Source organism: Carassius carassius, chromosome 21 (genome assembly GCF_963082965.1).
Source record: "Carassius carassius chromosome 21, fCarCar2.1, whole genome shotgun sequence".
Classification (NCBI taxonomy): Eukaryota; Metazoa; Chordata; class Actinopteri; order Cypriniformes; family Cyprinidae; genus Carassius; species Carassius carassius.
Window position 1 is genome coordinate 8,429,614 of NC_081775.1, and position 15,942 is coordinate 8,445,555.

Genomic DNA, 15,942 nt, shown 5'->3' on the forward strand with positions numbered 1-15,942 from the left:
AGGGGTTAAGAAAGGCCTCCTGAACTGAATCAATGCGTTTGTGCAAGAAAAATATTCATATTTAAAACTTTCTAAAGCATAATCTCTAGCTTCCTCTAACTGATGTACGCACAGGAGAGTGGCGTTCCAGCAGATGATGTAGGATGCAGGCGTAGTGTAAACTCCATTGAGAATATACTAATCTCATGAGAACCAAGTTTTGTTTACAGCAAAGAAAAACCAGTCTCCAGCATTTTTCTTGACAAATCTTAGTTTTGTACTTCTAATTCATGACGATGTTTTTTTTACATTCATCATTTCTTACCAGAGCTTACACTATGCTGACATCCTCCATCTTCCTCTGGAACGCCACTCTCTCATGAACGCGAGTACAACAGTTAGCAGAAGCTAGGGATTATGGTTTCTAGAGTTTAAAATATGGATATTTTTCTTTAAAACATCTTAGTGCTTCAGAAGGCCTTCATTAACCCCTCGGAGCCATGTGGAGCACTTTATATGACGGATGGATGAACTTTATTGGATTTCAAAATCTCGACACCCATTCACTGTTATTATAAAGCTTGAAAGAACTAGGACATTTTATTTATTTTTTATAAAACTCAAACTGTATTTGTCTGAAAGAAGAAAGTCATACAGTATATACACCTAGGATGGTTTGAGGGTGAGTAAATCATGGGGTAATTTTCATTACCAAATTTGCTTACCAACATTCTTCAAAATATATAATTTTCATATGTTTGGAACAACTTGAGGGTAATTAATTTTTTGCTTTGTCGTTTTTAGTTTTTCGTTGAACTATACCTCAAATATTTTAAGAATATATACTTAATTTCAAGTTTGTTCAAAATGCCTCCACTTTCCACAAAACATTTTTTCTTTTAAAGAATTTCCAATTTTGTGTATATTCCTGTTAGATTCGGGTCAATTTTGACCCATGGGTAATTTTGCTGGAGATCAGTGGAGAAACAGTTGAAACAGTTTTCAACAAAACAAAAAGGTTCATTCAAATTTACTTCAAATTGTGTACTGTCTCCATGCACCGCTTGGATAAACAAACTAATATCTTTCACTGATTTATATTACCTCAGGTTTCAAAATGAATGGACATGACATACATGATTTTACATACTTTTTTAGGTCTATTTCACAAGGCCATTAGCAAAAGGTACATGTAAGTGTGAAATTTAAGGTTTACAACCTTGTTTAAGACCAAATATAAATTATTACCATATATCAATACAGATTAAGCCATACTGGAAATCATGTTTTTCTGTGCCTGACCTTTAAGGGATTATTAAGACTTTTCTTATATCATTTAAAATATTTAAGGATCTGCTGGGACCATGTTAATGATCCTGACTAGGGCGTACTAGTGATCCTCACTATGAATGGATTTTGCCATCAGTTTTAAACAACCCTACATGACCAGAAGAATTCATCCACTTTCTGCCTAAATAATCATTGTGCTCCATGTGAAGATACCAGTTCATGAACTAACTTCCACTATTTGTTTACAGCAGCAAAAAATTTGCAACTGTACCTTTGCTAGTTCTGGAGTTTTGAAATTGATGATCTTCCCAAACTCTTTGGCATGAAACACAGATTTGACTCGCTCCTGTAAAAATCAAAACAAGACCAATCACATTTCCTAATAAAAAAAAATCCTCGTTCAGGAGCTCTTTCATTTGGATCAAACATGTAGGCCATGATATTGTTGGTTAATATTTTTAATGCTCTCTCCCTGCCCACATGGCCTTGATTACCTCATTACAAAATATAAGTCATTTCAGAGGTAAAAGAAATAATTATGTAAGAAAGAACAATAATACAAGTTAACTACTCAGGTTAAGTTTCATGGTTAGTACCTTATCATAGTGTAAGTACATACTATATAAACATGTACAACAGGACTATTAATTAAAGTGCTAAACATGAATATTTGCACATTAAGAATTACATGCACAATAAGACCAGAGACCAGCGATTTAGATTTAATGTTTTTTATAAATGCACATAAAATCAAACTCTGTGTTACGTATGATGATGTACCTTCGCTTCTATGCGCAGCCTCCTGCCCTCCACGATCATGGGCGCTTTGGTAAACTCATCAAACAGATACTGCCACTCACACGTCAGCTGCCCAAATGTCCCCTTAGTCACGAAAAATATCCCCCTGAAAGAAGAAAATCATTAAAAAGAAGAAAGTATATGAAACGGATTTCCATCAGTCTCAATGAATACAATCAAAATCGTAAGATGTAAATAATTGTGCTTCACGGTATGACACGTGCATGGCATTTTTAAGCTCAATAATAGTTGTATTCAAAGCTAAAAAAATTATTTTAAATACAGTTCAGGGTGTTTATATGAAGGCTTTTATAAGCTGAAGCCAAACAGATGTGATATGCTTAATGTTATTCAGGTTTAAAACCAAAATTCTCATTCATCTAAATGTGCCCATGTTAAAATGAGGGGTTTATATAATACACCTACCTTTTAGTGATCATCAGGAAATCGGAATCGTTCACCTTAGCATGAGCAAAGTATCTGTACTTGGCAAACCGTCCGTTTTCAACACTCTACAAACCAAATGGAGAAACCCATTAATATAAAAAAAAACACAGTCCTGAGAACTTCAATTAAATGTTTTCAGGCCATCACATTCCTGAGATATGTTAATGGAGTCAGTATAATGACACAAGGCACACAGTGACAACAAAACTTATGATTCAATTAACTTTTTTTTTGTGATTTAAGGAATTAGAATTTAAATGTTGCCTTTTATTATTGCTTAGAGAAAATGTTGCATGTTTCTTTTTGAAATATAACACTATCTTAATATACTAATATAGCACTTGCATATTATTGATTGCTTCTATAGTCCTCATTTGTAAGTCGCTATGGATAAAAGCATCTGCTAATTGACCACATTTAAATATAATGTAAATGTAAATAACAAAACTAAATTTAAATGTTAAAACAAGCCCCAAATCAAATAAGGAACACAAATAAAACAAATCACTTCTTTGTCTGTGCTTTTTCCATTTAAAATTAGAGGCAGGCAACCACTGCATTTTAATCATGATCCAAGCAAAGATGCTGCATAAATACAACATGAGGAGTTTTGAATCTAAATTAGACTGTATACTTGCGAAATTTGAAGCAAAACAGAATTTGACTTCAATTTTGTGAAACTATACATAAAAACTATCTGCATGAAACAGAAACATCAGACGAGCTGAACGAGACGCAGATTCACTCTCTGCCAGCAGGTGGCGCTTAAAGCGTTTCCTTGGTTTCTGCTGTAAACAAAGCAGAGCTGCACTTATGAACTTTAATATTCATTATACAGACGCAAGATAAAAAGAAAAATGACCATCTAAACTTTTCAAGTTCCCCTCATACATGCATTCATATAAACTCCTAACCCTAAATGAATCGCGATTTGTTTAGAATTTCAACCAATTTGAATTAACATATTTGAATCGATTTTCAACCGGCTCACATAATCGTTACATCCCTACCTACTCATCTTCACATACAACGCCATAGTTTTGGGATTCTTGAAACCTTTTTTGTTTTTTTTAGTTCTAAAGCACTTTCATGATGCACTTAGTTCTGACTGGTGTGCTTGAACGTGCTCCGGATGCGAGAATGCAAAGTTCAAAAATTTCCCTAGTAAAAATGACTAGGGAAGAGAAGCAAAATTTAAGCAAAGGCTTAGTCACTTCGTTTTCTAAAGAGACTAAAGTCACAGTACACAGCCTGGCTCCTTCGCAAAGTGCGTCTATAAATCAACAAAATGCGATGTCATTTGCAATGCATTGTGGGATTGATGGGTGTGGAATGGGTTAATGATGAAAAAATGCTCTTGGAAACAGACTTTATTCAGGAAAAATGACAGATGATGGGGTGGGACAACAAATTAAATGGAATAAAACCAAGATTCATAAATCCTAAAACAGCAATATTTACATTTATAATATATTAACTTCCCCAGCAGCGCAAACACTGTAAATTATTCCAATTTTAGATGTAAATTACACAAACACATTTATTGAAAGCCCTGAGTAAAAGACACATTTTCCTCATCCTCATCAGTGTCAGAGCTATTCATCTGACAGCGGGCCGCTCTGCTCTGTGAACATGACAAGAGAGGAGATGTTAATGTGAACACCAGCACAGTCTGTGTAGCAACTCAGAAACACTAACACTACCAATATACTAGCACAGCTAACACTACTGAGGTCATGTCTGCAACTCCACAACAAGCTACACAACACACCTGGAGTTGGTCTGTTGGGCATTACACAAGTAGTTTTACATAATGAATTACATCATTTGATTTTGTGAGTTAATTGAATATTTTAGACGGTTTGTTTTTACATTTTAGTTTACTGTTTTTATTGCATAAGAATATAAATGTATAATACTATGCATTTCAAAAAAGTTTGAATTATTTTTTTTACTTAGGTTTTAAATTTGAAATATTACACATATATTTTACACAACTGTCAGAAGTGACAGCAAAGACATTAAAAAAGTTAGCAATGATTTCTATAATATAAAAAAAAAATCCTGTTCTTTTGAACGAAGCAATTCAACGGTTTTCAAAATTGATAATAAAGTTTCTTGAGCAGTAAATAAGCATATTAAAATGAAGGACCATGTGACAATGAAGACTGTATTAATGATGCTGAAAATTCAGCTTTGCATCACAGGAATAAACCACATTTTACAATATATTCAAATTTTTTACATTTCTAATAATATTTCATAATATTGTTGGTTTTACTGTATTTCTGATTATATAAATGCAGCTTTGGTGAGACCTATTTTTGATGTTTTCATTTGTAATATAGGAGGCTGCTGTCACTGCTGAACATGTCAACTACCCATTTCTGTTTTTTATTAAATTGTCAATTCCTATTTTTTTTTTTCAATGCATCGTCATTATCTTGAACACCGGGAGTGTGACGGCAGGAAGTGAAGTGTCATGCGTCACCTGCAGCATCTGGCTGCCCATGCCCTCTCTCTCCTTATACGGCCGGATGACTCCATCCTCATGGATGAAACGAGGAGGACGTAAACTCTCCACATCCTGAGATGTCTCTGCAGCTCTGCATTCAAATCAGGTCAGAAAACACATCACACTCATGGACTAACAAAGACTCTCCCATACAATGCACACAGATACACAGACATATTCAGACCTTTTGATGCCTTGGAAGGTGCTGCTGGCCATGTCTATGATGCCCCCTGTTGGTCGGGTCAGAGCTCCGACCAAACCTTTGCCCATACCCTTAAAGAAACCCGCCGCTCCTTCCCTCTGAGCTCCTACAGCAACACACACACACACACACGAGATGCCTATTAAACTGGATTCTTGACAGTGAAATACTGCCAGATAACTGAACATCTTTACCTTTAATGGGTTTAGTCACAATGCCTGTGATGCCGCTCACAAACCCCTGTGTGACGAGGAGAAGAGTTCATATTAACAGACTGACAAACAAAACTACCAACACCTCAGCAAGTTCAACATTAAAAACTTGCCATTATGTCAATCCAAACCTGTGAGATGTACTACATTCTGCACATCATAAAAAATATATTTTGAAGAATGTTAGCAACCAAACTATTTCAGTTTCCTTTTAATTCCACTAAACTCTTTGGTTACCAAAATATATGAAGTCAACGAAGACTTGGGGAAGTCGTGGCCTAGTGGTTAGAGTTTGACTCCTAACCCTAGGGTTGTGGGTTCGAGTCTCGGGCCAGCAATACCACAACTAAGGTGCCCTTGAGTAAGGCACTGAACCCCCAACTGCTCCCTGGGTGCTGCAGCATAAATGGCTGCGAGTGTGTGTTCAGGGTGTGTGTTCACTGCTGTGTGTGTGCACTTTGGATGGGTTAAATGTAGAGCATGAATTCTGAGTATGTGTCACCATACTTGGCCGTATGTCACGTCACTTTCACTTTCAAACAGGTCTGAAGCAACGTAAGGCTGAGTAAATGATTCATTCAAATTGTTAACTCACAGAGACGAGTCCCTTCCCTCCTCGTGTCAGGCCTTCTCTCAGTCCACTGGGCTGCTTGTTCATGGCCTCGCGTCTCTTCTGCTGATACTCCTCATCCATGGTCATAGCAGCTACACCTTTAGCCATCGCTCCCGTGATCCGAGACGCCGCTCCGGCCAAACCGCCTGAATTTAAGTGGAACAAGATCGATATGAGCCTCATGTGACAACTTTTGATTGAAGAGTTCATGACTGCATAGATCCCTCACAATATTAGTGTACTATTGAATAGAGCAAAAAGAGAGTACGCACCCACAGCTCCTCCAACCAGAGCCTTCACACCGAGTGCCATGCCCTCCATAAACTCCTCTGGTCCCTGTATGGCACCCTGACAAACCAACATTCAGTCTTATTTATATATCTAGATACTATTAACAGGTTGTTTTTTCAGTTAAAGTTTAAGTAAATGTGTATGTGTTTTTATCAGTTGTATTGTTATTATTTTTTTTCTAATTTTTTTATTTTTTATTTTAGTTTGTACATTAAAAAAAAGAAATGATGCTTTGGCAGCTAGCTAAAATAAAATTGATATTTTTTATATTTTATCTATATTATGTTTCACTTAATACTTATTTTATTTCAAGTACCTAACGTTTTAATTTTAGTCAACTATAATGACATTAACATAACAATAACTAGTAATAAATAATTATAGTTGTGTTCAATAAAAGAACATATGGAAGACCGTTTCCGCCACTGAATAAAAAATAAAACAAGGTAATCGTGACTTTTTATCTCACATTTCTATCTCAGAATTGCGAGTTTATATCTTACAATTCTGACTTTATAACTCGCAATTGTGAGTTAAATAGTCAAAATTGCGAGATATAAAGTCGCAATTCTGAGTTTTTTTCTCACAATTGCGAGTTTATATCTCACAATACTGACGTTCTTTTTTTTTTCTCAGAATTCCGAGTTATAAAGTCAAAATTGAGAGAGAAAAAAACTCAGAATTGTTTATATCATGCAATTCTGAGAAGAAAAAAAAAGTCAGAACTGTGAGATAAAAAAGACGGAATTACTTTGTTTTACTTTTTATTTAGTGGCGAAAACGGGCTTCCACAGAAGAACAAGTCATGTGTGTAAGTAACAAATTTATTTTTGAAAACTGTCAGTTTAGAGGGCCACATATTCTTTCTCTTATCAATCCTATCAAAAGAGTTGAAGGTTCACCTGATAAGGCTCATAAAAGAAGGCCTCGACGCCTTCAGACAAACCGCGGATCAGTCCGAATGGATTCCCGAGGACATCTAAACCCAAAACCAGAACATACATCTGCTTGATAGCCTGAAACAAACAGCACACAAGCACAGACAGATGAATGTATATGTGTAAAACACATTGAAATCAGCAGTAGTTGGTGAATGTTAAAGGTGAAAGGTCACCTGTTTGGAATAATGGCGGATGACCTCCGACTGCAGCTGCTGAGTGGTGCGGAACTGGAACGTCAGCTCAAAAAACGCAAGTCTGGTGAATGACAGGACACTAATGTAAGTGTTTCCAATAAAACAGATTTCTAGGTAATAAATATACAATTCACCATCACATAAGAGACTTTGTATGTACTGTATGCAGTGGCATACTACTCATTATAATGTGTGCATACTGTACACCGTATATAATTTAGTATGCGTGGAATTTCCACTAAACCTACTATTTTCACCAAAATGCGAAATACAGAATCAGACCACACTGGGTACGGTGCCCTCGATTTAATCTTGCTTTTCTTATTTTACAAACATGCACGACCAACAAAAGTAACCACATTAATTTCTGAAAAGATAACTGGATAGAACATGAGGCTATATGATAATTTGACAAGCCATTTTTTATTACACCCTACATATTGCAGGGTTCATTGTTTCATATACATTTTTATAATGAATTTAGCAGCTCATCGTTATTATCATAAATACTAAAACCAACTAAATTAACTAAAAGAATGAAAATGTTATCTAAAATAAAGCTGGAATAAAATATATGAGATGAAGAACTGCCTTGGCAATTGAGAGAAATTACTGAAAGCACTAAAATTACTAGGTGGAAATAAATAACCAAAACGACAATGTAAAATTAAATGTAAATTACAAATGAAAAAAAAAAAGCACAAAAATGACTAGAAACTAAAATTCACAAAAATGTAGTCAAAGATATTTAATTCTAAATATATAATTAAATAATACTTTCCTTCAATATATATTCATATATAATATATATGCATAACATAATGCTTGTCTAATTTTGAATCCTCATTGCTTGCGCACAGTTTTGCTCCCTTGACATACAGTTCTAGCATGTTTTGGTCTTTCCACTAGAGGGCAGTTTGACAGCACAAAAACTGAAGTGAGGAGTGTGTTGTGTTGACAACTTCTAACCACATGTGAACCCAATGTGTGAAGTGAGGGTTCAGCTGGGCAGACTGGAACTACAGGGATTTCCTGCCGCAGTGAGAGAGTGTGTAATTACTTGAAGAGGACGTCCTGAGCGTCAGTGAGTGTTGCTCCAATGCTCTTCAGCAGGAGGTTGAGAGACTGAACGGGAATGACCTCTGTCTCGCGCTCTTTCTTATTCCCGTCTTCACCACCGGTGCTCAGAGAGAAACTCAAGTGAAGCTGCCCCACAGAAACACAGTTACACAGTATATGTAAACACATTATATGCCTTTTTCTTTCAGACGAATCCAATCGGAGTTTTCCTGGCTCTTCTAAACTCTATCATTGCAGTGGGTGGGTGTTTCTGTTCAACAGTCCAAAACACGTCAAATAAAGTGCATGCATCCATAATAAAATGTGCTCTGGGGCTCTGAATACGAAAAATATCCATATTTCAAAGGTAATAAACACTTTTCTCTAACTTCTGCTGACTGTCGTATGCGGAAGCCATTCCAGCAGATGACGTAGGACACGCCTGTGCAAAGGAAGCAAAGTTTCCTTACTTTAACAAAGGAAAACCTCTTAGCTTATATCGAAATCCTCTGACATAGTTCTTTACAAATCCTCGGTTTGCCCCTCTAATTTTGACGTGATTATAAAATTTTAAATATGGAAATTTTTCTTATAAAAATGCATCAGTTCGCTACAGGAGGCCCTTATCCACCACCCGGATCCTTGTGAGACACTTATTATTATGGATGCATGCACTTTATTTGACACCTTGTGGCCTGATGATAAAAAGCACCTGCCCATGCTATGATTGAGCTTAGAAGTGCCAGAACAATTTTTTATATAAATCCGATTGGATTCGTCTGAATGAAGAAAGTCATACTCTGTACACCTAGGATGCCTCGAGGGTGACTAATTTTCAGTTTTGGGTGATCTAACCGTTTAAGCTTTTATTTCTGTGCTTGTGTGGTTAAAGTGAATTGGACCGAGGTATTGGTAACTGACCTTGATGGGCGAGATGTGGAAGTACTCGTACAGGCTGATGGGTGACGTGTCTGTCGCTGAACTGTGATTCAACTCAGTCTTCAGATAATCAATGTCCTTCTCAAACAACTCCACCTACAGTACAACACCACACACATCTCTTCAAACGTCTTTTATGCTCACCCAGGCTGCATTTATTTGATCAAAAATACAGAAAAAAAAATTGATACTGTGAATTCATTCAAAATAATTGTTTTCTAATAGAATATATTTTAAAATGTAAATTAGTCATCAGTGTCACATGATCCTTCAGAAATCATTCTGATATGTCGCCTTGAAATAGAAACTTCAAAAGAAAAGCATTTGTAGCTATGGTGAATGTTAATGGTTAACTAATGAGATTGTAAAGTGATACCTATGGGTCTTTATAGTTCTTTTGCACTTTAGTCTGTGCAAAACTTTTAACTTTATTTATTTTTCTTTATTGTTTTATTTTATTTAAATGTTCAGTTATTTTTGTTATTAGAAAAAAAGTTATTTAACCTTATTATATTATACTATAATATGAGCACTTTTTTAAACTAAATTTCAATACCGTGATAATACCTGTGACGAGTGGGGCGGGCCGAGGGACGTGGGAGCGAGGCCGGTGGAGTGATTGGAGATGAGCTGCACCTGTTCGACCCATCGGTCTCGAGGCACACGGAGGAGATGGAAGGATATAAAACTGGAGCGACGACAGTGAAGGACGAGAGAGGACCAGGCCTGGGCTTTATTTTAGGTTTTGGTTTTATTTTGTGCGCATCAGTCGTCCGCGAGGGGCTGGTGCGCTGATTTGTGTTTTTTTTTAATTAATAAAGTTTCATGTTGATTGTCCGCCGGTTCCCACCTCCTTCTTCCCGATGATTAGGAAGTTTTAACACATTACAGTGGTGCCGAAGCCCGGGAGAAGGAGGGACGCGCTGCTGAAGATCCCTCGCCGCTGTGGTGAATCCGCGGTACCATCGAGCTGGCGAGGAAGTGTGCCGCCATGGACGCTCGAGGCGGTGGGCTGGAGTGATTTGCGGGGGACGGGCGAGCTCGCTGCCGGCCGCCCACGATATGGAGGGGCGGCTTCCGTCCGTGAGGGAGCGGAGGAGTCGGCGCTGTTCGCCAGGTGGCCGGAGCCTGCTGCCCCGCCGGAACGGGAAGGAGCAGGGAACGGGGGACTCCTGCCGGCTGCCCAAAACCGGAGGAGCCGTCGCCGTCCACCGGGCGGCGAAGGAGTGTCGTGCCGTCCGCCGAGGGCTGTCCAGTGCCACCGCCAGGCACCGCGGAGGAGATCACCCAGCTGGTGAAGGGCCGAGCAGCAGTGCGTCTGGGAACTGGATTTTTTTTTTTTTTTTTCTCTCTCCCCTCTCTCGCCTCTGTCGCTCCTCCTTCCATCTCCGTTTCTCTCGCCTCGTCTGTCCTACCCCCAGGTTCCCGCAGGTCCCCGTGAGCGGTCCCCCCCGGAGGGAGGGGGGGGGGGGGAGTAGAGCGCAGTCTCAGGAGTACCCCCCCCCGGCCTGCGAGGGGCGATGGGGGTATGTTACGAGTGGGGCGGGGCCGAGGGATGTGGGAACACGAGCGAGGCCGGTGGAGTGATTGGGAAATCCGCGAGACCTGCGACCCACCACCGGTCTTGAGTCCCACAGAGGAGATGGAAGGATATAAAACTGGAGCGACGACAGTGAGGGACGAGAGAGGACCAGGCCTGGGCTTTATTTTAGGTTTTGGTTTTATTTTGTGCGCATCAGTCGTCCGTGAGGGGCTGGTGCGCTGATTTGTGTTTATTTTGAATTATGAAAGTTTCATGTTGATTGTCCGCCGGTTCCCGCCTCCTTCTTCCCGATGATTAGGAAGTTTTAACTCATTACAATACCGTTTACCGTGATAAAAGCATGAGCAATTAATCGCAACAGGAAAATTTGATACCGGCATATCCCTAATCCCAACACTATGTGTGAATGTTATTATAATGTATTAATAGAGCTGTTGTAGGGTAATTATTATTATCATCATTATTACTGACTTACTTTTTTTATTGTATTTTATAGAACAACAGTAAAATTTACAATTCTTTAATTTATGAATTTCAGTGGAGTTGTTGCTTTTTCTCTGCTTTTGTTTTGGCAGAAACCCGCAGGAAGATCTCGGTGCTTTTTTTTTTTTTTTGACAACAGTAGATTTATAAATGATTCTCATGACAAAGTTGGGAGGATGTTTGTCGCTCATATCACACATTGTCACATGCCTTAAAAAATTTCACAAAAATGTTACTGAGCAACTGACGAGTAACAAGTTCAGCTAAGATTTTCCACGTGCTTTGGACTTTGAACCCTGGCGCCGCGAGCTCGTGCATTCGCTGTCAGAATACATGCAATTTGTGCGTGCATTCGAAAATATAACATTCTGCAGTTTATTTACTAATCATTTGAGGTAATTTTGCAATTTCAATCATCATAGAGTAATCAACCACCTCTCCTTCTCATTGAACAGTCTCTCGCTGCTGGTGCTCTGTGCTTGTAATTATTTTTCCGTCTTGCTCTGATAATTTTAAATACTTTCACACTGCTGACATGTTTTGCTGAATTATTACGTGCCTCTGTTTGATCATTTTAGTCATTGTTCGGTACATATTATTCTGCTTCTTTGCTTATTAAATTTTGGTTGCCGAATATTTGGTGCATCCCTAAAAAGAACTTTACGAATTGTCCTTTTTCTCTTTTTTACTTGTCTTACAAAAGTCAAAAGATCCTATGAATGAACAACACTGAAGTGTATAATACTCTTCCAAATAATAATAGTGCAGTTAGTGGGTAATAAATGTTGCCAACATATGTATAGGCAAAATGCTACTATGAAATGGTAAGGGGTTTATTTTAGCCTTACAAGTTTCACAAATAGCTAACTTTGTGTCTTCTTCACTAATAGTAAAAAACTTCCACCCCAGCGACATGTTGGAAAGACGTGAGACTGATCGCCGATCAAGCGATCAGGACCAATCATGCAGAAAATCATCGGATTGCGATCCCTGGCCGATCGATCGGTGCATCTCTACTGAGAAGTATCAATAGACTAGAGTATGGAGTTGCCGGCACATACAGAAGAATCAATGACTGGTAGGTTTCACAGATGGCTGTGTAGATCTTACGGCTGTAGGAGCATTACTGTACCTCCTGTTCAGAAGTGACAGCACTGGCGTTCTCAGCAGCGAAGAGCTCAAGTATGGCATACAGGAACCCTAGATCTATCCGCAGGTCCATCTCCTGAATCAACACTTTAAAATACCTGCAGAGCAGAAAAGAAGCATGTTTTGCAGTTTCTTTGAGAGCAAGAGGTGAAATGAAATTGTATTAAGGAGGAAACATACTTGATGCGAAGAATGTCTGAATGTCCGGCTGCTCTGGTGATGATGCTGACATCAGCGAGTGGTTTGGGCTCTTAAATAAAAAAAAAAAAAAAAAAAATCAATAACATGTAATAAACTTCACTGTATCAATGCCAGAATGGTTAGACACAAACAAATACAATAATATAAAAATAAATAAAAGAAAAATAAATCAAATAAAATCATTATTTTGCATTGGCTTTTGAATGAATAGGCCTCAAGGCTGTGGATCAACTCACCCGAGTCCATGCTGACTGATTTGGGAGGTTTGATGGGGTAGAACACAAATGGGAAGATGGCTCCAGGCAACTGATTTTGGATCTGAGGAGTAAACAGGGGCATGTTCACTGACCATAATAACTGCATGAATTAGTGCGTCACAATTATTGAATTGTGCTGATCTAGGCTCTGTGGATGCTCTGGTTTTATAAAACCAGTGTCTGAAGCTGGATTGAAGCAGACCTGAATCCTGTTGATCTGGACTCTGTAGGTCTTCTGGCGGGTGGAGACACTGTACTCCACCTTCAGTGCTGGCAGGAAGTTCCTCCTGAGCGGCGCATCAAACGGCTGCATTATCCTCATGTCCACCCCGTTAGCAGCAAACAACACCTGATGAACATTCAGTGCAGCCAGAGATTGATTCAAACAGACATAACCTTCTCTGAATAACTTCTGTCCTTGTTGCAGCCCATTTTATTCAGCAACGTGGGGAAGAGTAAGGTTGTGGTTTCAAGTCTCTTTTAATAGTGTTATGCAAAAGGTATTTTATCTAAAAAGTAAAAATGCAATTGCAATTTGAAGCAGTTTCAAGCACATTATACAAAATGTAAACACTTTGCAAACCTTGAAAACACTACATTAAAATTAAGCATTTCAAGCACCTGTACAAACCCTGAAAAAGGCCTCTATCACAAGCAGTTTTCTTTTTATTTATTATAAAATAAATAAAAAAACCTTGCTAAGTGTACTGAGTTAAGGTGAGACTTGTTATAGCACTTGTATATCATTGCTCTTTGGTTGCTTCCATTCTCCTCATTTGTAAGTCGCTTTGGATAAAAGCATCTGCTAAATGACTAAATATAAATGTGAATATGGTAGTAGAAAAATGCATATGAAAGCAATGCAAGTCGATCACTTGAGAGTATTAGCTCTTGAAGCTCTGCCTCTTCTGAAAAGGGGGTGGGAGCACCAGCTCATTTGCATTTAAAGGGACAAAGACAAAAAAAAGGGGGCATTTTGGCTCATACCCTAAAAGCGGCAACTTGAACAAGTTAAAAAAAATTATCTGTGGGGTATTTTGAGCTAAAGCTTCACCTACTGTACACACTCTGGGGACATCAGAGACATATTTTGCACCTTGTAAAAAACGGCATAATAGGTCTCCTTTAAGAGCTGTGAACTGGTTCATGTAAGCACTAACCTGGTAGTCGTTCTCTAGGTCAATGATGATGCTGTCCACCGGCCCGCTCTCCATATAATCTCTGTAGCGCTGCTCCAACATCGTCGCCTCTTTAACACTCAAAACCTTCCACCGGCTGCGCTTCTTGGGCTTGGTTTCCCACACCACATCAGAACTGACCGACACACACAAATTTAATTCATTTGATCTATTTCAGTATGCAAAATATGAAGAGTTTATTTGCAAAAACTTCGTTTTGGAAAAAGATTTCAAATCATGTTTTTTTATGTTTTAGTGTTAGTTATTTTTTAACCTAATCAAAATAACCCAACTGCAGTTTGACTGAGATTAACTGGAATGCTCAATGAAAAAAGCTGAGTAATCCGTTTTGGCAAATGAACCCTTCGTATATTCGAAGTTGAAGTGGATGTTAATATAGCTAACTTTCTTGTTGTGAAAAGGCCTTAAATGTGCATAACACTTTTTTTTATGTCAGACGTATGCCACCATGACCCCCAGCAGTACCTGGTGATACCTATGAAGGCCACTTCCTGGCTGTTGGTGTTGTTGACCAATGAAATGCCCATGTTCTGTAACGAGATGCAGGTTTCCTGTTCAGCCAGCTCCATTTTCTCGTTATCGTAAATCTTCTTGAAGACACGCAGCTCAGTGGTGAAAAGCACCACACGCTGGAGGCCTTCATAAAATGAGATAACAAACAATTTTCCCTCCTTGTTCACATCCAATAACTGATCCTATAGAACAAAAGAAAACACAGAGTCAAACGAGCATTACGTTGTACATCTTCAATGACGAGTGAGGTTTAGTTCTAGTATTTAACTGAATGCAATTTATCACAATTAAATGTTGTATTTTCAATCACCAGATCTGATTTTTATTTCTAACCTCTTCACTCTTGAGTTCTCCTTTGTATTTGCCCCATTTCCAGCTCAGTATTCTTGAGCCGGTGGGCTCGGCCCAGGTGTAGTACACCGCCTGACCTGGAGCCAGATCATCCATTTCTGCCTGGGAGCTGCTAGAATAAAACCATCAGTTCAGACTTGCTATAGAATATATAACATCATCACAAAACATCCAACAACTGCAACAAACTTCAACCAATTCTGCACAACAATACATTTCTTTTATGCAACAGATTGTTGAAGTTTGTTTAGACTATATAAAAGGGAAACACTTCCACAAGTTACACTAATTTGAGAGCTGAAGTTGACTCGTGACGTCAATGCAGCTGCAGCAGGCAGGCACTCACAGGTGTATAGATACCACAGAAATTATAAGCATATAGTATTTACAAAATAATATCTGAGAATAATTTACACTTGATATACAGCACAAGCAGTTAACTTCCCTTTAACAGCAGCCAAAGTCACAATAACTAAGTGTTCAATGAGAGAAAAAGGAATCTGCATTTCATCAGTTCCACTGAGACACAAGAGAATACATTTCATTTGTTGGGAAGTGGAAATGAAAGCAGCTGTAAGCACAGAATCAGGAAGCAAGTACAGTAGGTTCATTTCTGTTGTTTTGTCCACAAGGTGCAAAACAACCTGCAAAATCATCACCAAGAAGAGAAAGATTCACTTCAGACGGCAACCTTAAGCTGTGGAAGGAAAATGAGTTAAAGACGATAACTGTACTCATGTTTTTCCCCAAAGTGTTTTGGAAGGGG

General features: G+C 38.5%; 1 protein-coding gene across 3 annotated transcripts in view; it reads right to left on the reverse strand.

Annotated features, from left to right (window-relative positions):
• Nucleotides 1-15,942, reverse strand: part of vps13a (vacuolar protein sorting 13 homolog A) — a 59,098-nt gene that overhangs the window by 506 nt on the left and 42,650 nt on the right. For 2 of the 3 annotated variants that reach the window (XM_059503191.1, XM_059503190.1), the window contains 19 exons: nucleotides 15,159-15,285; nucleotides 14,778-15,007; nucleotides 14,274-14,427; nucleotides 13,316-13,462; nucleotides 13,093-13,174; nucleotides 12,836-12,905; nucleotides 12,639-12,753; nucleotides 9,463-9,576; nucleotides 8,543-8,688; nucleotides 7,462-7,543; nucleotides 7,250-7,363; nucleotides 6,329-6,404; nucleotides 6,039-6,202; nucleotides 5,426-5,471; nucleotides 5,214-5,337; nucleotides 5,006-5,120; nucleotides 2,494-2,579; nucleotides 2,050-2,173; nucleotides 1,541-1,615 (listed from right to left, as the gene is read on the reverse strand). In XM_059503191.1, coding sequence (XP_059359174.1) covers nucleotides 1,541-1,615; nucleotides 2,050-2,173; nucleotides 2,494-2,579; nucleotides 5,006-5,120; nucleotides 5,214-5,337; nucleotides 5,426-5,471; nucleotides 6,039-6,202; nucleotides 6,329-6,404; nucleotides 7,250-7,363; nucleotides 7,462-7,543; nucleotides 8,543-8,688; nucleotides 9,463-9,576; nucleotides 12,639-12,753; nucleotides 12,836-12,905; nucleotides 13,093-13,174; nucleotides 13,316-13,462; nucleotides 14,274-14,427; nucleotides 14,778-15,007; nucleotides 15,159-15,285 — 2,191 coding nt within the window. Of the gene's footprint in view, nucleotides 1-1,540; nucleotides 1,616-2,049; nucleotides 2,174-2,493; nucleotides 2,580-5,005; nucleotides 5,121-5,213; nucleotides 5,338-5,425; nucleotides 5,472-6,038; nucleotides 6,203-6,328; nucleotides 6,405-7,249; nucleotides 7,364-7,461; nucleotides 7,544-8,542; nucleotides 8,689-9,462; nucleotides 9,577-12,638; nucleotides 12,754-12,835; nucleotides 12,906-13,092; nucleotides 13,175-13,315; nucleotides 13,463-14,273; nucleotides 14,428-14,777; nucleotides 15,008-15,158; nucleotides 15,289-15,942 lie in introns of all 3 variants that reach the window. The other variant, XM_059503189.1, reaches the window with a different exon arrangement.